The 22,665-nt window shown below is 46.0% G+C and overlaps 1 protein-coding gene across 6 annotated transcripts; it reads right to left on the bottom strand.

The window, feature by feature from the left end:
* Window positions 1–6: 6 nt before the first annotated feature.
* LOC148428169 (serine/threonine-protein kinase WNK2) lies at window positions 7–22,077 on the bottom strand. Of its 6 annotated transcripts, XM_088407573.1 has the most exons (30): window positions 21,615–22,077; window positions 19,462–20,214; window positions 15,896–16,068; window positions 15,607–15,827; window positions 15,382–15,539; window positions 14,495–14,583; window positions 14,171–14,390; window positions 13,135–13,387; window positions 12,801–12,916; window positions 11,522–12,232; window positions 11,207–11,347; window positions 10,672–11,061; window positions 10,357–10,443; window positions 10,189–10,281; window positions 10,036–10,079; window positions 9,677–9,836; window positions 9,477–9,593; window positions 9,101–9,271; window positions 8,910–8,961; window positions 8,609–8,707; window positions 7,764–8,404; window positions 7,197–7,233; window positions 7,049–7,122; window positions 6,152–6,696; window positions 5,623–5,852; window positions 4,773–4,955; window positions 3,898–3,996; window positions 2,673–2,717; window positions 2,041–2,324; window positions 7–1,778 (listed from the first exon to the last, which is right to left on the bottom strand). In XM_088407573.1, exons 2-30 carry the CDS (start codon window positions 20,053–20,055, stop codon window positions 1,743–1,745), a joined length of 6,063 nt encoding a protein of 2,020 aa, XP_088263699.1. In that variant the 5' UTR covers window positions 20,056–20,214; window positions 21,615–22,077; the 3' UTR covers window positions 7–1,742. The 6 variants fall into 6 exon arrangements, with proteins under 6 accessions (XP_088263699.1, XP_088263696.1, XP_088263697.1 ...); XM_088407570.1 differs by having other exon boundaries at window positions 10,189–10,443; XM_088407571.1 differs by having other exon boundaries at window positions 10,189–10,443; window positions 12,801–12,913.
* Window positions 22,078–22,665: the final 588 nt, after the last annotated feature.

The raw sequence follows: 22,665 nt of genomic DNA, 5'->3' as shown, positions 1-22,665 counted from the left end.
TGAGCATCAGACTGAAAATATTTATTTACAGCCTCTCAATATGGTCAAACGGTGCAGCAGGTAGGATGACTGATGCGGTGTGGCAGGTTCAAGTTCTCCATCACAGTCAAATGTTTTCTTGTCCCCCCCCAGAATGATAGCACGAGGTATGAAGGAACGTTTGTTGGCCTCAGACATGCAAGGAGGGGAAACACCAGCCACCACTTGAAATTGTACAAGAAGTCGCTTTCCTCTGCTCAGCACAAAACTAAACATTGACTAAACAAAGCCCAGACAGAGATGGCAGAGAACAGAAATCTCTTACAACTGGAAGTATTTTCCCCAAAGAAGAGGATTCTGCATAAATCTCTAGAAAAGTCCAATTCAAATTGAATTGATAGTGTACACCCGAGCAACTTGTCCACAACACGCCCACAAAGTTGAATAACAAAATATACAATTTACATTACAACTCATCTGTACAATTCACAGCTTGGAAGGATCAGAGTCCTGAAACCGTTCTCTCGTGTCTTGCGGAGCAGAAAACGTTCATGCTTTTTGGTGTTGATGATTTGTAACTAGGGTAGAGAACAGGCTCTGCACACGTGGAACACTTCAGCAATAAATACAAGCACGGGAGTCGGTATTTTGTGCAAATCTCCCACAGCCACAATCCACTTTGCAATAGGTGACAGGGAAGAAAAATTCAATGAGAAACCTGGAAAGAAAAATACTAAAAATAGCGACAATATTTGGACTTTTTCTTTTTGGTGCTTTCCGATTTTTTATAACCAAACAGTCCAATACGTTTGCACTTCCTTGCCCCTGTTGCACACGCCATGTGAGCTGTGGTTAGATAAGGCTCGTGGCAATGCCGCAATCCAATTGCACTTAAAAGCCTCAAGCCTGCACAGGGTTACTGCTACCTGCTCACCTGCCCCCCACAGATATCGCATATGGCTCTAGGCGCTCTCCTTTTTTCTCAATGGTCCTATACAGTACAGCCAAATGTTGTGCCACTTCCTGTGAAAATGGGACAAGGACAAAAAGTGCAAGCTATTGAACTGAAAGAAGCAGTCTGCTGCCCTTCACCTGCTTCCTTTCATTCTTATTCGTTTCTTTTTCCATTGCAAGGCAACGGTGCTTTGCATCACTAGGGCATGCTGTCACACGAGAGCAAGGTTTAAAAAAAAAGTCAATTGATCATTTGAACAGGAGCATTTTCAATGGCTTTCAGGAGCAAAAAAGGAGTAAAGTGGACTTAAAAAAAATACTCCACTCCAGTCAGCTTTTTCATCAAATTAATCAAGACAAAGTGGAGGGTTCAAGGCACATCAATGGGAATATAAGTTGGTGTGAGAAGCTGAAGCCACTGGCATTTTGATTCCTACGTGGTGTTTCGAATGTTCCAGATAAAACGCACAGACTGAGAGAGAACCAGCACATTTGTCAAGAAGCATGGAGCCTCGGCACATAACATATGACATGCACACACACGCAATTGATGTCGATCGGCTTCGAGCGCTTGTGGAGATGCATGCCAGCCGACGCCGTACACCAGCCTCCGGGTCAGGCCATCCTGACGGAGGTTCGGCGGAGGCCGTCATCAGACTCGGGCGCTTGGACTCCAGCTTTGGCTATGGTGGAAGAGGGGCTTGCTAATGCCACGGGACGGCGCTGGGAGGAAAAAGGAGCTGGAGAGGGGCCGTAGACAAAAGGTAAGCGAGGGGCAGCGCCTGCGTTGACACCAGGCCTCGGCTGCATCATGGTGAGCCGCCAGGAACAGCGTGGCATTTATTCTGGAATGGAACACAGTCCGACCCTTTCATATTTCATGGGTGGGAGGTGTAGATACAGTATGTGCTAGACAATACATACAAATATATCTGATTGACAGCATGTTTTCATCACATTCAAATCGCTGAGAGGACATCTTGCCGTTTTCAAGCCCGATTTCATCTGTTTGGCCAATTTTGGACTCACTCATTTGTCGGGCTTGTCAGACTGTTAAATCTGAAAGTTCATTTCCACCTGAAGTGGCCGACGTGGATTGCAAGGTACCTTGTGCATGGCCGCTGCTGGCAGGGGAGGAACTTTGCCTCTCAGGTGATGTGAGCTCCTTCGTTCTTTCATCTGGTTCAAGGAGGGGGGTGGCTGATGGGCCGCCGCTCCCGCACAGTTGGTCACCAATTTGTGCAGGTCCTCAGTAAACACTCTTTTGTTGTTGCTGTTGTTGTTGTTGTTATTGGTGGTCTGGAGCTGAGCGACGGGTTGAGGAGATGGTGGAGAGGATGTGGCCGACGCGAGGGACGGCTGCGCCTGAGCGGCAGCACGAAAAGAAGACCCTGAGAAAGACACAAAAGTCTCACGTAAACACCCGCTATAAAAAATGAAACACAATCTGCTGACAGATCCAGAATGAGACGTCAGCAACTGACAGTGATAGTAGCAGCCAACCATTAGAAGAGGACAGTCACAAATGAGGACATAAACGGAAAACTTCTGCAACATTATGCAAGTAGTGACCAAAGAAATGTGGACGATTATAATGCAAAAGAAAACAGTGTCAGCAGCAGTCAACACCACCACAGCTTCAAGTGCTGAAAAAACAAAGCAAGACATGCACAAACAATATAACTAAAGATTAAAATATTATAAGGGGGGGGTTGTAAGCAAGGAAATGAGATAGTTACTACTGCTGCGCTCTTTGCCAAGACATAGCCGTTTCAGAGTGGACCCTATAAAACAGCACAAGACAAAATGTTAGGCCCAAGACAACAGCAATGGGCACATGACTCAGCTGAAAAATGGACAGCCGCTTTAAATCCAGCAGGAACGCCTCAGCTTCCTTTTTCTTTAACCTGGCTTAAAAGGGAAGTCAACCTATTTTTGTCTTCCAAGGGTATGTTCAAAGTGCCCTCACAAGTTCAAACGCAGCTTTTCGATGGATATTACATTTGTGGAATATGAAATAAAGCAGCCATCTCAGGGGGCGCCCATTTTACCAAAGTCATCACAGCTTGCTGAGGGCTCAGGTTATGAACAATCAAGGCTCACCTGTGTTCTGAGTTTAGTCATGTGGCATTCGTATGCTGAGCAACTGTGATGTCTTGTCACATAGATTTAGCAAATTCTGCAAAAGCAATATTCATCTTAATCACATGTTTAGGCTACTGGGGTTGCAGAGAAGATATGGTAACGAACATATTTTGGTTGACTTCCCCTTTAACTTCTGTCCTCGTAATGCTTGATTCAACACAAACGTCATCTCAGAAGCAGATGAGCTAAGAGCCACGCAGTGGACAATTTGTGCTCGGGGGAATGAAGTGAAGGTGTGTGTTCTCCCAGGAAGACTCGGTGCATGACTGGATTTTGCCAGGGTGACTCTGCTATGCCTGTTAACCGACCCAACAAAAAGTTACAAAATCAACTTGGTCAAGTTAAGGTCAGAAACATGCACGTCTTCAATCAAGTGGGAAGACAAAGAAAAGTCAAGCAAATGACTGTGACGAGACAAGCCATTGATTTGGATGGGAAGAGTCCTGCTTTGGCAGTCAAAAGTGTCCTCTGTCCCCATGTGGTTTCTTCTGGGCTGAGCTTTACTTTTAGTGTCCATGGGACCACTGCAAAATCTAACAAATTACTTGCAAAAAGTTGGGCCGTAGATTCGTCTTTTCAAAAAAAAAAAAAAAAATCAGTGTCAACAAAATGGCAGTATTTCCTTTAGGTGCAGGCTTCACAGACTGCCGGAGCCAATAAGTTCGAACAATATTTTCTCGCATGACTGCTGTGCAGAGTTTGCAGATGGTGGCGACGGGGATGCCAAATGCTTGCAATGGTGGTGGCGCACTGCGGTCCAAATTGATTGTGTGGCACCTACAAATCGGGTAATCAAAGTAGAAAGGAACAAATACAAACAGATGGACAGGGACACGGGTCCACTGAGGAATCGAGTGCGTGGTTTGCTACTAGACTTAAAGGTGACCCTCTCTGATGTTTGGTGGTAAACCGTCCAGCCTGGAAAAAAAGGAACATGAGAGGAAAGAAGAGAAGACACAAGAGAGACACGTTGAAAAATGCCACAAAGATGGACACACCAAAACCCCACAATCACAAAAGTGTATGCAGCAAATGGCCAATGGGAACAAACGGCATCACGAGTCAAAGGCATGTTGGCGATGCCGCTCACTTGCAAATCATTATTATTATTCATAAAATTAGATCTTAATTTATAGTAGTTAATCTGATCCTCTTTTCATGCTAAAAAATGACCAGGGAAATAGTGTTAAGACTAATGATATATGTCTAGAAGAATTGAACTCATGTCTGATGTTGCACCATTCCTAATTGGGTTACTCTTCCTACTAACAACTAATATATTCTCAAGCTCCAAAAGGACATTGGCAGCATTGGCAGCAGAGTGTAGATCTTAACTTATACACGTGGGGGCCAACGTTTGCCAAGGCAGTCAATGTTGATTTCTTGTCAAGGTTCACGCAAGCTCACAAAGGTTGGCCAACACTAATATCGTTGTAGCAGCGCCGAAATACTGCAAATCAAAATGTAGCCGCCATAAGTTGAAAAGGCCAAAGCAACCAAACTTGGCATTTTGAAAGACTCGTTTCAGGGAAATTTTGTCCCGTTGCTATTCTGATAGGTTCACATTTTGCTGTTTTTGTGAGTCGACATGCTTGATTTGCTGCCCTGCAACCCGCAACACTGCAGCGCTGCGGCTGGTGTAGACCCATCCACATTCGCGGGTTTTTTTCTGGGAAAAGCGCTCCTAATTGTACCTTGGCCAGCCAGGTTCGTTGCGGCGTCAGCGTGTTGGCCGGCGTAGATGTTGTCTGACGACAAAGAGCCTTTCAAGGAACACGGCTGTTGGGTTTGGACCCGCTCCCGGGTCACGCCGTGTCGATTGTCTGAGCCGCCGCCAGAACCAGCGGGGGACCCGGATGAACTGCCGGAACTTTCCCCTTGGTACAAATGAAAAGACAAAAGCAAACATTTCCATGTTGAATCCCCATACGTGGGCCTGGCCACAATGACCAAAAACTTAAGTTGGATTGGATTTTTAAACAGTTTTACATTCAGAGCTTGTGCAAACAACATTAAGCTATGAATATAGCTTAACATTTTTCTATTTGCTGTCAACTGAAAATGAGATCAGCTGCGCTCAAGGATCAGGTGGCGGCCAATCATGGAGCACCTGTTAGTCATGTGACCTAAATAAGCCTACCCGTGAGTGATCGTTACCTGCGTTCTTAGCATATGTGATGTCATTTTCAGTCGACAGCAAATGGAAAAAAAATGTTAAAAGCATAAACTGCATATTGAATAATTGAGCTATCAAATAACAGACAGATAATTAGCTATCAGATAATAGACAAAATATCAACATTTAACAGCTAAAAATAGCTAAATAAGTCAACTATGACTTTGAATGCTACTACTAGGTAATTAGTACCTATTGTAAGCATGTCTTCTAAACCAACCAACTAGGATTGCGCCACTTTTACAAAATCTTGATTTCATGATACAGCTCATTTTCAAATCTTTGATTTTTAAAATGATGAATTAAACTTGAATTCTATTAGTTGCATTGCCCTACTTGCATGGAGGACATGCATGAAATCCACACACCTTTTCTCTCAGGCGTGGTGGAGCCCAGATTACTTTTGAGCTGCTGCACCATAGGATTGAGCAATTTGCCAGCCTTGACTTTGTGTTTACTGGTCCTCCGTCGACGACTGGAGGGAGGCGCCGCGTGAAGCAGACCCACGTTGGGGGGCAGGGACTTTCCCACCTCTTGATACAGACGTTCAATTTCACTCCTCTGGAATGCTTGAAGATCTGATATCTCCTTCATGTGCCTAGCCCACCATGGAAAAGCACAGCAAGTAGGATACTTCACGTTTCTGCTGTTTCTCCACATTTCCGTCAGTTCAATTTGGTTGTCGTGCAATCACACACTGGCTCACATCATTAACACACATATCAAGCTCATTGTTTCAACATTCAATGTTTGCCATTTTGTTGTTGATTATCACCTAACACTTAAGGTTGCCTTGACTCGTCTCATCAAAATAAAGCTTTGATATGTAAAGATCTCCCAGTTGTGCGTGTGTGTGTGTGAGTGTGTGTGTGTGCGCATGTGTGGGTGTGAATTTACTTCTCCCTCAGCTTCTGCAGTTCTTTCCTCATGTCCGCATCCTCAAATTCGGAGTCGTTGTCGCTGCTAATGTAGGACGTTTGCGCACGTCCTGCGGAAGGCGAAGGGGCGTGCCCGTTCATTTCCAAGGGGCGTGGGCTCGGCGTATCGGAGCTCTGCTGGCTTTTACTCCGCCCCGAGCGCTTGAGAAAGGCCACCGCCTTCTTGACTAGCTCGCTCCTGCCGTGCTCAGCCGAGGCGGCAAGACGCCCGGTCGCAAGAGCTTTGCCGTTGTCCTCGTCCAAATGGCGGGAGCGGCGACGGTTCGGCACGCTGACTGTGACGGCACGGGGCAAACGGTGCGGCGTGACGTCCGGGCTAGATATGGAGCTTGCCTGGTAGAAGTTGGGCGGAGCGGAGAAGCGGTTGCTGCAACGGGGTCCGGGGGCACCTGGAATTTTACCAGAAGTCGTGTGGGCCTTCTCCTTTCCATTCTGTTCATGACCCCTGCTGTGTGACCCTTGAGAACAATCGGAGGGAGTGCTTTTTGGTGACATTGATGTGATCTGAAAGACAGGTAAGATTTCAAAACATTTGTCAGAAAGCACCTTAGCGTCGTGACATGTGTTCAGTGAATCCCTAAAGATGTTTAACATACACCAGCTATTCTACTCCTCTAGCCAGTTAGTTCCATCAGCATAATTTAAATCAATTTTAGTAAACTAGATCGTTTTGACTTGTAAAATTGGACAACCCCTTGGAGTTAGACTATTGGCCCATGTGATCTTATTATAGGTAGCGATTTTAAACTGACAAAGAAAATTTTGTCCAGCAGGTGTTAATTTTTCACCCTCATTTGATGGAGTTCCACTTTTTAGACAAGCAAATACAACAAAAAAAAGATGAACACAAACTTACTTGAAAACTGCTTCTTGAGTCATGTGAAGGAGCGCTGACGGTAACGGCTTCTCGGCCCAGATTTCTATCAGTAGCTTCAGTAACAGAAGAAACTTGTTTTAATTGGGACACAAATGGTCAACACATTCAACAGGGAAACTTTGCCTACCTGCCAAAAGAGCCGCACCATCTGGTCTTTGAGGCATCTGAGGCCAACACAAAAGGACAAGTGCAGCGCACCATCAACACAAAATCAAGGAACCAGCAGTGGATCTTAGGAGTAAAATAATGCAATACAGGGATGTACTGTGCTCAATCGCTACTAATATTGGTTGCTAAAAGCCAATATACTGGGCCAGTATTGAAATGTGCAATATGAACATTGGTATAATGTACATTATGAAATTATGAACATGTAAATAGATGGTTATGATAGCCAAAATATTTGAAATCAAAGCACACACACACACACACACACACACACACACAAGTTTGTTTGACTATCGTAATGGGGCTATCCCTTTGACATAATCCCTTTGACATAGGCCTAGTCTGAACCGAATTCCAACGCAAACCTAAACTCTAACATGAAGTCTTGACCTTCAAAAAGAGGTTTGGTCAAGTGGGGCCCACCAAAATGGCCCCACGAGGACAAGAGGTCTGCAAAGAGAGTCAAAAGCCCCACCATGTAGGAAAAACCAAAACACACACACAAAAAGACAATGTTTGTGCTCACCAATGGCTCCCCTTGTTTCTTGGGCACCGGCGCCTCACTGCTCCAACTGTCCAATATCGACGTGGAGCCAGGCGCTTCAGCGCCAGTGGTTTGCGGGTCGGTGACAGTACCGGACGGCTGCGGGGGCACATGCTCCTGGTACAGCAGATTCCTCAGCTTCTCATCTAAAGTCTTTATGGTGCGATCGGCAAATTCCAGCCGGCGCGGCCCCTCGCCGTCCGACTCCCCGGGACCCAACGATACTGAGGTCTGATGCGCCGGACTCTGCGGTTGTGAGGTCACCGAAGCGGGAAAGGGCTGCTGGAGGATCACCGAGGGGTGAGCGGCACGCTGCTCTGCGCTGGGACTGGCCTTTTCCTTGACTGCAAGAGGGGCCGCCTCCACCTCTTCCGCAATCTTCATATCCAGCGAGAGCGGCGGCACAAAAGAGCAGCACGGGATGTCGCTCACAATGGAGGCGGCCGAGACACCAACGTTCAGGACGGGAAAGCTCCCAGCCTCGGTTTCGCTTTTCTCTTGGGCAACAGTGGACTGCAGCTGGCGGACGCCGATGTTTTGGTCTTGACGCCGCACCGACACCGAAGAGGGGCCTGGCGAAGACGCAAGGACGTCCGTCAACTGCGAGGCTGGCTTTTCGCAATCTGAAAAACAAAGCCAAACCAAAGACTTTCTAGCATCCTTTCATGTCTTAACAATCATGCGTTGAATCATCCTTCACTGCTGCATCCCTTGCTCTCTTGTGTGCGGAAAACATACTGCCTGCATCTAGCCTCTCACTGCACCAAAGATTGGGATATGACGCAAGACAGAGCTCGCAAGCGTGCGCATGCTTGCGCCATACGTACTACGTCGACTGGAGCCATGAGATCGGCTCTCATCTTCGTCTTGGACTGGCACCTCAGCCACTGGGCAGATGATAAACCAGCGCTTGCCGGTGTGAAGGACTGCCAAAGACACAATGGAAGAACTTAAAAGAGTTCACAGAGAGAGTCGACACACAGGTTTTCGTAATCAAAAAAGGAAACCAGTTCAAATGACTTTCACATTTTTTTTCCGTCATTAACGCTTTCATTTTTTCAGGCAGGAAATGTATCCCGTTACGTGAGCATTGATGGGAACGTGAAAACCAAGAGTCAATTGTCTTACCATTTTGTTGATAGACAAGCTGTGACGTACTGGGGGCACAAGACTTCAATCCCTAAAAAATACAAAGAGTTGCATGAAACAGGCTGTACACATGACACGTCCAAACTTGTGATGATTTGGATCAGATGCTGGATACGTGCCACCTGCCAGCTGGTGAAGAAGGAAGCTCAAAGCGTGAGCACTCATCTCACCTCCATTTGCATGGTGCCAGCTCCTTGACTTGCGGCACTGCCATTGGTCTGCTCACAATTTCTCTCCGCCTCTGCATCTTCACTCAACAAGTCCTCAGCTTTGTCTACAATGTCCTTCAGATGCTCAATGAACACTTCTTTCTCTAAGTGTAGGATAAAATCGTTCTCCACCTGACGAGACGGGTCGTAAAATAGACCACCCCAAAAAAAAATTGTTTTAATATTTTTTAAGCAGAATGCAACAAACACAAAGGCTGTGAACTATAAGACACGATGGTAAACACAAGAAAATCCATGGGAAATGAATGGAAATATTTCACCAGATGAAAACGGCGCAAGCAAATGGTGCACATGAATAGCGGCGTGTTCTACACACCATGTAAGTTGCAATCTCTTCCGGCGCGTCTCCATCCAGGTCAAATTTGAAGGTGACCATTTTGTGATTGTGCGTTTCCAGTTGGCACTCCACCATCTTATCTCCCGTGTTGCATACCTGCAACGCCAAGGAAGCATATTGACACTTACTGTCAACCAAACACGTGACTACTGGAAAATGTTTGCGACCTGCAAACATACGTTTAGCATGCTGAGCTTTGGCCTGCTCATCTTTTCTTGATGGGACCGAGTGCGCGTTGACTTGCGGTGGTGTTTGCGGATTTTACCCTGGCCTTTACTGCTGTGCGTGCCCTCATAGCCGTCACTCATTTCCTTCCCTGACGTGGCATCAGAGTTGACACTGGCGTGTAGCAAAAAACAATGACAAGTCACTGGCTAGTATAACGTTTTTCCAGCACCATTCAACTTAAGTTAATCATTTTTTATTGAAGAAAACACCAAATATTTGCAGTGGCAGAGATATGATAAAACAACTCATGAATCAATGGTGTGTGACGAGTGAACATGCCAGAAGGAAAAAAAAAAAACCCGGTTACTACCTGTCATAGCTTTGTCCCCCAGTGTGTTTTTCCGCAGCGTGATCCTGCAGACAAGAAACAACAAAGGATGAAATGAACTCCCACTGAATACATTCAAGATGGCGTATAGTCTATCAACATCAGCTCAGTGAGAAAAAAAATCTCAACGCTTACATCTGTGCTGGCCTCGGTTGGGCCTGCATCTCCCGTGGCAACATTGAACTGCTGCTGTGTTGGATTGGAACTTGCAAAGCCAACTGACGCCCTCTGAGATACGGTGGGACAAAAAGGTGGAGCCTGGCCCGGAATCTCTTTCTCTGATTGGCAGATAAGCGCACCCACCTCCGAGACATTCTGAGCAGGTGTCGATAAATGTGCGGGCTGTGTGAGACTGTTCATCTGGATGAGTTCGGAGTGGCTGGCCATCAACTTCAAAGAGAAAGAGAGGAGGGGGCGGGGTCAAGACTATGTACAATACTGCTATGTTTCGTGAGGGAGGCAGATCGAACACATTTTCACAATGTAAATAGATGTAAAAAAAAATTCAAATTGAAAACATAACTTTGGATCCAATTTAAAGTGAGGCGCACACACACATACACAGCCACCTACACAGCATTTTTTTTCTGGTGAACTTGAGCATGTCATCATATTTACCTGCGTGAGAGCGCTGCCATTTGTGGGCGGGTGTGTGTTGGGAGAGACGGCGGGGTGTGTGTATATAGGACGTGCAAAGGATGCTTCAGAAAAAGCGGAGTCATCCGCGATACCCTGTTGCCGAGCAACGGCCACCTGAGTGTTCGGAGGTGCCGGCACGGGTGACGGTAGGGCTTGAAGCAACACTGGTACGGATGCAACTAAGTCATTTTCTAAGCGAATTGGCGAGAGCGGGGAGACAGAGGGGGTGACGGGGAGTGGGAGAGCGTGTCCCGGAGAAAGGAAGGCATGGTTGAGAGAAGAAGGCGCTGAAGAGCGAGGGGCAGTGTGTGCGTGCAGGTGCGAGGAGGCACAGTCACTAACAGCTGCCATCACCTGGACAGATGGGTACTGTGAACAAAGGTCAAGGGGAAAACGAAATAGACAACGGAAGGAAGAAAATCATGTTGCCTACAGAAAAAGAACCAAATGTTTTCAACTGAGAGATCCTCATACAGAAAGTTGCTAAAGAGGAGAAGAACAAGTGACAGTCTACCTGAGTTGAGGGCACCGCTGGCGGCAGCATGGTGGAAATCTGCCGATGGACGTCTGCTTCGGCGAGTGGTTGCTGAAGGCAAATTGACTGGGCGGGGAAAGTGCGCGACGGGTGCTGGAGATTTGATACCAATGCCGCATTCTGCACAACATGAAGCAAGAAGACTGTGGGCGGACTGTGGACGGTACAGTGTACCACTTATGTTGTCGAACAAAAGGCGCCACCTATATCATTAGCAGGATGTGCAAAACATGAACACTGGACACAAAGATTTGGATTCTTGCATTTTAGCCATGCAAAAGCCGGTAAAATCACCTTTGGAGTCAGGAGAGTAGACTGGCTCTGTTGCGTGGCCAGCGAAACGCTAGGCGTAGCCACGTGGTCCACTCCTCCACAGCTCCGCGGCGGAGTCGACGGCTGCCCGTCCAGGTGCGCAAATGGAGCAGGAGAACGGCTACAGCTGACGTCGGAACACGGTTGACTTGTGCTTATAGTCTGGTCCTGCTGGACTTCATCCTGGCTGGGATGGTGGCTTTCCCGTAGAGTCTGAGACTGGAGAAGAGGTTGCATTGCCGCGCGGCCGTGCTGGTGTTGGCTTTGACGGCAAGGCTGAGGCACGTTTTGACTTGTCTGCGCCAAGCATGGTTGATGCTCCTGCTGGCTGTTTAAAATTGTTGCGGCGTTAGTGGCAGCATGCGCCAAATGACACGGCGCCACTGCCGTCACAGTCGAGGACACGCAGGGAAGGGGGCAACTTTGTTCCGGCGGTGGCTGATAAGCCGCCACCGTGTAGGTCTGCTGCTGGACCGAAGCCACGCAGTTTAATGGTGCTTGCGGCGGTTGGTGGCCTGGCGTCTGGTAGCACTGCGCCGCTGTGGGAATACTCGGCAACGGGTAGCATTCGCAGATAGTGGCCTGACTGAGGTTGGCGGCACCACTTGGTTGACACGCGTACTGTGTCGCAGGTGGGAGGTATTGTTGAGACGCGCGCTCTGTTGTTTGATTTTGGTGACCGACCGAACTGGCCTGCGGACACAAAAGCGGGACGGATACATAAATGATAATTTACTGCTCTTTTTTTTGCTCCATACAGACATGGATGTAAATACTGCATGTAATTAGGCAATGCACTAAAAGCAGATCATTTGACAGATTATTTCAACCCTTGCATGGTATTTTGGCCAATCCTTTGATGTTTACATCAAAAGAAGTTCACATCAAAAGGAAAGCATTGAAAAAAAAAAGACAGTAGGGAGCTGAAATTTCACTGGTAACAATGTGTCAAAAGGTCAACATGGCACAACCACCTAGTTATCACAGTAGCAGGCCATGGCTAAAATACTGCAAGAATGATCTGAAAAAATGTGATCAGACCTATAGCATTCCAATATAGATATTTTTCTAAAAATGTCATGAAATTAATGGCAATTTTCTCTTCTTTTAATTTGTAGTTCATGATCATGAAACTACTTCACTTCAGTAACAATACCTTGAAATGAGGCCTGGTACAGTATCTGCATGAAATCGATACTTGATGTGGGTACCCGCTCAGTCAACCCGAGTCAACTTGAGTGTGTACGCTCCATGTACCAACCTGTGGTGTTGCCATCGTGATGGGGTCCAGCATGGACTGATAGAGAACGCTCTGCTGGCTGCTGTGGGAGTCCGAGTAAACGGTGGAGCCTTTGCCACTGTCAAAAGTGCCGTCTGCTACAGAGACACACAGTTATCTGAATAACAAGGGCAACAAAATCCTTGGCCCCTTCTGACACATTTCTACAAATGTTGAGCCGTGGACCACAATGGATTTGACAATTAAGTGGGTTTTAACTTCGAGGGAATTTTTATCCAAATCCAGCAAGCATGACTGTAGCAAAGACAGTTTATGTATTTCTATTCCCTTAACAGGTTGTTGGAGAGGGACTTACACGTGACTGAGGTGAAACTGGCTGGTGGGGTCCGAGGTTGGTTCCGCTGCTCGGTGTCCGCTTGCGGCTCCAGCAGAGAGGGCGATCCCGAATGCACACCCTGACCAGTTGCCACCGGTAACACATGCCCGCCATCCTTTTGATGAGCGGCCATTGCCGTTCTTTCTCTTCTCCATTTGATCAGTGCCACACGGTCCCGAATGGACTTTCCTACGGTCTTCACGTCGCTGTCGTGGAAGAAGCCAGACTCCACCTAGAGAAAAGAGATTCACGTCTCTGGTTGCAGATTACGCATCAGAAATATTGGCTTGTAGAAACAGAGAAAAACTTTTGAAAGCAGTCTGATGTATGGAAAAAAAGAGTGAGCATTGATGAAGTTATTTAATCACCATTTCTTTTAAATTTGCAAAAGATGATAAAAAGCAAGTAAAATGACCAAAGTGTGAAAGCATTCACGTCAACAAATGACATGTAGCCACTGATGCACAATGGCACAAAAGAAAAAACGTATTTGGAATTCCCCTTATTGCTGTCATCAGACTGCTCTTCTTTGCTTTTCATGTTAGTAGCAGTTTGCATTACACTGTGTTGTTTTTCATTGATGAGACTAGTGGAACCGTGAATTTCCCATGTGGATGAACAAAATATTAGTGGAACAACATTCATATATGAATACGCATGATTGAATCAATATCTTTTTCAATCTACAGTGGAGCCCTGCATTGCCACGGCTCAGAAATCATGGGTTTTTCTCATGTATTTTTCGACAGACACCCCTGAGAGGGACCAAGCCGACATGTAGCAAAAATTTATGTATAATTGTTAACCAATGACCCATTTAAAAGCATTGAAGGAAAAACATATTTTCCTTAACCTGAAAAAAACTCTTCAAATACCGCTGATTTGTTGTTTCTTTCAATGTACTTCAATAACTGCTCCGTCCCACCTGCTAAAATTAAGTAGCTGGAACTGCAATCTCCAAAGCTGTATTAGAACTTCCCAAATCCTCCCCGACAAAGTGTCTTCATTCACATACCATCTCTTGCGCCACCACCTCAGGGACTTCCTTTTCCAGGTCAAAGGTGAACTCGATGGCTCCACCCTCCTTATATTTGCCTTTCAACTTCTTGTGGTCCTCCACCCACAGTTTGAGGGCGATGGATATCTTTTGCCCGTCGTCCTCCTCGGCCAGCTCCACCCTCACGCCTGTGTCCTCAGCGAAAAAGGCGTGGTTCAGGAGGTCTTTGATGGCATACCTGTCGGGCAAGAATCGGCCACAGAAGAGTGAGTAGCAAAACCTAATTACCTTGGGCCACTCTAGTTCAAAGCAAAAATGTTGGGACATGCTTCGATGGCTTACCGCTCTTCTCTTTTTTGACAGATGCACTCCCCGATAATCTCCTTAATTTCAGGATCCATCACCTTGTTGTAACTGGCTGGCTTGACTCCCTACATGAGAATCACATTGTACGCATGCAATTACCACACTGACTTTCTCAGTTATTATGGAGGTGGCATTCCACCTAAATGATCTAGGTTTATTTATTTTTATTTTTATATTTATATGCCACCGGCTGATGTATCTCATTTGCATATCAATTGACTCCATTTATGCATCCATGTAAAAATATCTAGGTCTACCTATGATTCAATCAATCCCAGGTCATTTTTTTTTTCATATTACATGTTTCATATCAAATATCTTCTCTGCAATCCCTTCAATCTAAGCACAGTATTAAGTCACACAATCCACCCATTTTTAACCATCTTGGTGAGCAAAAGCTATGGAGGGCACAGAAGCAGCAAACAGTCAGTGGCCAAAAAAGTGGCTTTTGAGATGACGCATACACAGTATGGACTGGGGGCCCAGCCAAATTCAGCACATTTTTTTTTTAAATTGCCACGTGTCGGTGTCAGGACTGATATCAACACAAGCACGCTTTCGTCACTTTCTTGGCTCAAGTCATATTTTGTTTTGTATTTTTTCCCTTTGCTGTCAACATCGCTGAATGATGACTTTAAGGCTTGGCTAAACCTGGCTACATCCACACACATTAGTCAAACAGAAGACTCAAGACCTCAAATCATTATTTGGTTTCATTTTTGTGCTGTCTGCAAAAATAACATTATTTTTGGAAGGTGACAATATTGAATTGGGTCAACACTGCGCCATGTGACTTTGCATTTTTTGAGCCATGTGCATGCCAACAAAAAAGGTTTAAACTGGCCGGCGTGCCTCATACTTACACTAGTGACTTTGCGATAAATTTGCGCTGCGTTCTGACATTCCGAGTAGGGGTATTCTGAGGTGGCCATTTCCAGCATGCACATGCCAAAGGCGTAGACGTCCACGGCTTCATCGTAGTGCTCTTCGTACATCTCAGGAGCCATAAACTCTGGCGTGCCTGCGGCCAGAGGGGAAGGGAAACGCAGTCAGGGCGCGAATGGGCCTTGTACGCCGTGCCCACTTACCGATGACACTCTTCGCAAAAGAGGCGGCCTTTAGCGTGGCCAGGCCCAAATCGCCAATTTTGACGGAGCCTGTGGGGCCGGTGATGAAAATGTTGTCGCACTTGAGGTCCCTGTGGATGATGGGCGGAGTTCTGGTGTGGAGGAAGTGAAGGCCTTTCAGTATCTGCCTGCACCAGCTTCGCAGAACCTTGGGCTTCATGACCTTGAAGCGCTTAAGATAGCTGCACAAGAGAAGAAGGCGAGGCAGCGCGTAGGCATGCAGTAGTGTGCGCTTCTATCACGTACTCACGTCTTTAACGTCCCGGACGTCATCAGCTCCGTCACCAAAACGATGCACTTTTTCCCTTTGAGTGGAGACTCCCAAAAGTCATAAAAGCGGACAATGTTTGGATGTTGGAGACCTTTTAACATCTCGGCCTCTTCTTTGAAGCGCTGACGTTCCACTTTGGACAGCTTGCGATCCTGGGGAAAAAAAACAGGCAGGCCTGAGTCACATCACATGTTTTGGGATCCAAGAGACGCATCTTCATTTGCATTAGGACAAATAATGGCTATTGTGAGCAAAGACCTACAAAGACTGGTGCTCCTTCGCGCATGCCACTCATCTTATTTTTTTCTTGAAGTCTTTTCTTTTGGGGGACTATACAGTGCTCATTTTGCATGTTTTGAAGAACATTTCATCAAGATAGCATCCATTTTTCATGTTGCTCATATATGTGCATGTGATCTGATCCAATTTGATCATATTACAGGAAGACTTGGTGCAGAATTCCAAGTCAGTCCAAAGGCTGCCTATCAAACCAGTTGCCTTTTGCCACACACAAACCAAAAACCCAAAGGAGGTATCCCGAATATGTTTACATGATCACATAATTGGCTTGGAAAAGGGGTAAATCAAGGGTCTTATTCGTCTTACAAAAAACGAATATGAGCTTATTCGGGTTAATGCTGTTGACATGGTATTTAAAAAAAACTAATTTTGTCAACATTCAGGATTTAAAGGGGTTATTGATTTGCTTGTGAACAGAGCCACAATGTGCTCGAGCCACACAATGCCACTAAATGAGAGCTCAAGGGGTGAGCTGCAGGCAGGTGTGTGTGTTGATGGAGGGGGCGACACCCTCTTCCCACTGCAGCAAAGACTTGGTATCATCGATCCGTTCATCTTTCTCCATTTCCTTCAATATCTTGCAAACTCATCTTCCACCTTCAAGCCCTCCCATCCCCCATCGCTGCATACAGCCTGCCCCCCCATAGCGCCCCCCCCCCTTTCTCCAAAGCAGCCGCTCCCTTCCAGATCACCAGCAATCCCCTGCACACATACCACACGTGGAGCACACAATTTGCCATCTGCACGATGTCCCCTTTCCTGCAAGGCAGGCGCTCATTGCTGCGTTTTTTTTTTCTTCCAGTCTTGGCAGCAATGGCTTACATAATGGCGACCCCGCCCTCACAGGGGTGGACCACAGGCTTGAAAGCTCCGAGACCTCAATTATTTACCCTCCACAATCAACTCCATCCACATCAAACAACACAAGGTCGGCTGGAAATAAGAAATCCTTTCAAAAGGGCTTCTGAATGACAATGTTTGTGACAATGTGGATGGCGTGGACGTGTGAGTGCGTGTGCGACTGTGTGTATGTGAGCGCAACCTATCGGGTTGTGTGTGAGTTTGGAACTTGGGGACTGCACTCTTCTGAAGAGGGATGAATAATTCACCTCTGCAGAAAAGCACTGAGGCAAGCTGACGACAGAGGAATGGTTCGGAGGACTGCATGGGTTTACCCCCAAGGTGCCCAAAAAGTGGGTACGGTGCATAAATGATGCTGTCGCAAGGAAAATGAAGAAGATTAAATGAAGAAAACAAGGGGTGCTTCTTTCATCATGTTCGCTGTCAATCCACCGCACCCTGTGCCCCAATTACAGCAAACGCACACATTCGCACGCAGGCACATACACGCACATCCAATGAACTCCCCTCACAATAGAAGATAAAGCGTTACCATCACTGAGAAGCCACGAACAGGCTCAGCAAAGGCCCAAGGACAGACATCACCCTTTCAAAAAAAATCTCATTCATCAATATTCAGCTCAAACAGAAATGGTTACAGAAAGATAGAAGCAATAACAACTACCTCAGCCCTATGCCTCACCCGACGCCAAGAGGAAACAACTAACCTGGTAAAAAATAAAATAAAATATCTTTGTTACACACTAAAATTGTCTTCATGAAAACTATTGTTGCCGGCTTGCTCGTGCCTATCCCAGCTGACTACGGCAGTAGACGGCGAACACCCTGGTTGCCAGCCAATCGCAGGGCACAAAAGAATAAACAACCATTTATGCATCCAGTCACATCTAAGGACAATTTAGAGTGTCCAATACACTTGTCAAGCGTGTTTTGGAAATGTAGGAGGAAGCCAAAGTGCCGAGAGAGAACTCACGCAGGCACGGGGAGAACATACAAACTCCATACAGGAAGACCGGAGCAAGTTGGAATTGAACTCGGGTCTCTTAACTGTGAGGCAGATGTGCTAACCACTCTTCCACCAAAGTAGTGTACTTAGTATTTTGCCTAAGAATCGTTGGCTTTGTCTGGAAGACAAATTGAAGCGGCAACCCTTTCTTCCCAATATCTGAGTCCATAATGGATGAAACTATGGTTATTTCTATAACCTCACACCGTCAAATAAAAATGGAACCATGCCAACAACACACAAGGACTGTTCCAATGATCTTAATTCCCCAAAAAATGGAAGAAGACAATTAGATAATTCAAAATTCAACTGCCAATTCTGCTAACGTTCCAACCTCTTGTCACAACTCATCCAATGTGAAAGGAACACTAAAAATATAAGCATATCATAAATCAGCTCTGAGTGACCAAATACTCTGTAATCTGCATTTTCCTTACAGAGCATCTACACTTCATGAGGACAAACCTGCAAGTCAGTACCCAGCAAAAGCCAACGCATGACAGCTGCTTGCTGATGTTGTTAACACAAACGCACACACATCATCAACCAAATTAGCAACGAATAGTTGCGCTGCTGCGATACGCAGCATGGCAATTGAAGCCATCTGCTCAGATGATCACATCTTGATACGGACCTGGGACTGTTTCACGCGGCTTTGACGTCGGAAAAGTTCCAGGACTGCTCTGGCAAACAATGTTTCAGGTCACCAGTTTTCCCTGCGGAGCGTCAAAGCCAGCCATCTCGGCTAGCCTTTATGTGCTCCCTCAAGGAGTCTTGTGGGAGCTCCGTCATCACTCCTTTCAGGACACGGACTGCAACGTTTTCAGATCTTCGACTCCAAATTGAAACACAACCCTGAAAGATTAGCAGGGCCCCCAGGGAGAAACTTACAAATAACAATAATGAACTAAAATAAATAAATAAACAATTTCAAAAATAGCACCCAAGACCTAGCAAAAACTTAGCACACAAAATTTAATCAATTAGCAGTGAAAATTTCATTTTTGGTCACTTCAAAGCGAATTTATTCAAATTTTATATATATATATATATATATATATATATATATATATATATATATATATAAAGAATCAGGTGGGAAACAGTGCCATTTCACACTGGTAAATAATGTATTATGTCAGAAAGCAGAAGTTTTTGCACCGAGGATCTGCTTAATTAATCGTGGCAGCCAATATCGTAAACATGATTAAAATTCGATTCATTGTGCAGCCCTAGTCACGACTAACATGAGTAAAAGAAGCTTTTTTTTTTGGAGGGGGGGGGGGGGGGGGGTGATAAGTTGTTTGGGTGTGTCCCGGGAACGCGCTTGCCGACGGCCAAGCAACATAAAGGGCAGGGGCGAATTGCTGTGGTTTACCTGCAGCTCGCACCAAGCAACCTCCACCCAGGTTTCTGTGTCCAGACCCTTGTAGACGGTCTTGAAGGATCCCCTCCCCAGCTCAATGTCAAACTTGAGGAAGCGTCCTCCAGGGGAGGTGGAGACGGCCTTCATCTCCGCCTCCTCCTCCGTCTCCTCACTGGCCACCTTGACTGCACTTTTCCCACCATCACTGCGCGTGGCATTCAGAGTGTTTTGTCCGTCTCCGCCCTTTTCCTCATCAGCTCCGCCCCGCTCATCAGCGCTGGCTTTTTGCGCACCTAAGCTCTCTGAGCCAAGTTCCTCCTGTGTAGAGCAGCACGCACCCGCCCGTGAGTTCACATTCAGGAGCTGGCCGTCACCTTCTGACGTATCCAAGATCTGCTCGTCCGCGTCTGAGAACCACAGCGTATTCCTGATGAAGCGCTGACGCGTGGTCTTCTGATAAGTGGACGAAGGGTCGCTGCCTCCTCTGGGCGCCGTGCCCGACAGTGTTTCAGGGGCGCTTATTTGCGGGCCAGGCCGCGGTCCAGTCGCCCGCTTGGATTGCGAACGCTCCGCCGTTTTGGGGCGAGACTGTGTTTCCTGCTCCATGGCAAGTTTGGAGGCCCGTCACTCGGGCTCGCAGCTCACACGTGGCGAGGGCGGACTCGCCGAAACGCGGGCCGTGCATCAACAGCTTGGGATTTTGCTCAATGACCACGACAACGATGGCACGGACGGCGCGCACCAGCTTGAAGCCAATGTTGAGATCTGAAAAATAAACGTTGTGGAATTTTCAGTATTTAGGCAAGATCGGTAGTCAGGTAACCAAATTATCTTTTGGTTTCTCTACATTTGAAGCTTCAGTCATTTAGTGGTCTGTGAGAGTGTGCAGTGAAACATAATCCAGCGAAAATTCTTATGCAGAGAAGGAATGAGTACAACGAACCTAAGCAAAGAAGTACCTCTATGTTGAGCAGACGTATGCCAAGGTCGTCCTATTTTAGCTTCACAAAGAATCATCATTCAGTGTACAAGTGAAAGGTTCTTTGTTCAAAGGCAGATGGTCACCATAAGCAACAAAATTGCCACGCAGATGCTCGCCAAACCCTTATTTTCCATAACAGTTGCCATGGGGTTTTCATTCATTGTTCAATGACTGAAAAAAGTTCTTTGAATGAACTCCATTTGAACATGTACCTTCTATGTAGTGGGCCTTCACAGTTAAACCAGTGACTAAAATAAAGGGTCAGCACACCTCACAACAGCCTTTCCCAAACTTTGACCTCATTGAATGAGTAATTTAGGCTGTATAGATGTAGAATTGTTCATCTATGCCACACATGTATACTGACCACCACCATTATAGTGGAACATGTTTGTGGTATATTTGATGTTCAATATAAAAACCACAATATTGAAATTGGAGGCCCTGAAAATAATCCATGGTGACTGATAGCAATTCTCCACTAGCTGTGTGTGTGTCTGTGTGTGCGCATGTGCTTGTGTTAAGGGCAGGGCACTGGGGGCACTTTTTTTTTTTCATTTTTGCACAAGGGCCTATCACAATGGTGTTACACAACTGGTTAGCAAACCTACATTGTAAGATGTTACAGTATCAATTAACCTCTTGTTGCTATCATGCAACATGTGTATTTCAGCTTTGGCTTCAATCAAATGTGCACACATTTCACATTCTAAACTGGTTGTCCTTTACCGACTTGGCTTTTTGGTAAAAGAAGGTCAAGTTGTTCCAATAAAGGCTGGGAAACTGCACAAAATGATCCAATTTGCTGCGCAACAATCAAATGCTCTTTTTTTTTTTTAAATAACAGAAGGTATATATTGATTTTGTCACATTTTGGTTTGGTGACGTGCCATGAGATTTTGTTTTTAATGGCAAAATAAAATAAATAAATAAAAAGTGTCTTGGCTTAGTGCAGGCTGACAATTACAAGAGCCTTCCGCACAAAATTGCCGTCTTGGCAGGGCGGAGGCAGAACCAGCAATTAGCCATCCCCTTGGACACGTTCCGAACGGCCTTTATGTCAAATTGACATTTACAGACAAAAAAATCGAACGGCCTCAAGTCATGCTGAGGTTTACACTGCAATTTTCAAACACTCCTTGACGTTTCCAATTTAATTTGAGCAAACTGTATTAGGACTTACCTTGGTGCCAAAAGGCGCACAAGTGCACCCAAAGACCTTTCTTTTTTTAGCTACTGATGCTAACGGTAGGAGGCGGCATCGTCGTCATTATCCTCAACATCATCATCATCATCATCATCATCATCGCTGGAGCAGTTTCTCGTCCAAGAAATGTGCACTTTGGAAGGCCATGTTCGGCGTTTCAAGGCCGGACCGAAAGAAGACAAGCTGTGAAGAAGAGTATTTTTGCCAGGATGCTCTCAGTGCCTCTCGACGCAGTTCGCCGCATCACTCGCCGCCCCTCAGCATGGACGAACACTTGGGAGGCGTCCAGCTCGCGTCAACGCGCACCTGACGCCGACAAGCGCTGCTGTCTTCATCCCTCCGCGTGTTTGTTCGAGGAGTTCGGGCAGGCGGCGTGCGAGGTGATGACGCTGACGAGTGCCTGGGCTGCGGTTGCCCACGCTCCTTCCTTCGGCTAGCTCGGCTCCGCGGCCACGCCCCTGATGACGAAACGGCGGACTGGCCAATCAGGTACACCGGCTGCACATCAAAAGTGAGTGAAAAGTGAGTGAGAAAACGCACCAGCTGCAGTGGATACTGACTAACTTTTTTATTGTTTATTCTCAGCCAAGCCACTCCCTCGTAGTGCTTATTAAGCTACTTATAAAATTATGAGGTGAAAATGATCTTCATATATCACTCTCATAAACTGAGACAAAATTTTGATATGGATTTTTCTGCCGGAAGTCTTAGACCCATTGAGAACTGTCACATGTCATTTAAATAAACTGCATATTTTAATTGAAATATTCATCCATCACCGTTACTGGTTATGATCACAAGGTTGCAGACCTGCTTGAGCCTATCCCAGCATATATATATATATATATATATATATATATATATATATATATATATATATATATATATATATATATATATATTTTTTTTTTTTTTTTTTAAGCACAAGCTCAAGCCACACCACAATACTTGCTGCTCAGTTTACAAATGCAAAATTGAATCATGTTACGCTCCATAATATGAGCAATTGTTTGAATGGACAGTGCAC

This window comes from Hippichthys cyanospilos, chromosome 2 (genome assembly GCF_059441005.1).
Source record: "Hippichthys cyanospilos isolate Australia breed blue-spotted pipefish chromosome 2, RoL_Hcya_1.0, whole genome shotgun sequence".
Taxonomy (NCBI): domain Eukaryota; kingdom Metazoa; phylum Chordata; class Actinopteri; order Syngnathiformes; family Syngnathidae; genus Hippichthys; species Hippichthys cyanospilos.
This window is presented reverse-complemented; position numbering and strand designations above follow the sequence as displayed.

Coding starts and splice junctions, on each gene's coding strand:
- LOC148428169 (XM_088407570.1), bottom strand. CDS start 20,055: ATGGAGCAGGAAACACAGTCTCGCCCCAAAACGGCGGAGCGTTCGCAA. Junction 15,828..15,895: donor ACGTCCGGGACGTTAAAGAC/GTGAGTACGTGA, acceptor TCTCTTGTGCAG/CTATCTTAAGCGCTTCAAGG. Junction 11,062..11,206: donor CAGCGGTGCCCTCAACTCAG/GTAGACTGTCAC, acceptor CTTTGTTCACAG/TACCCATCTGTCCAGGTGAT.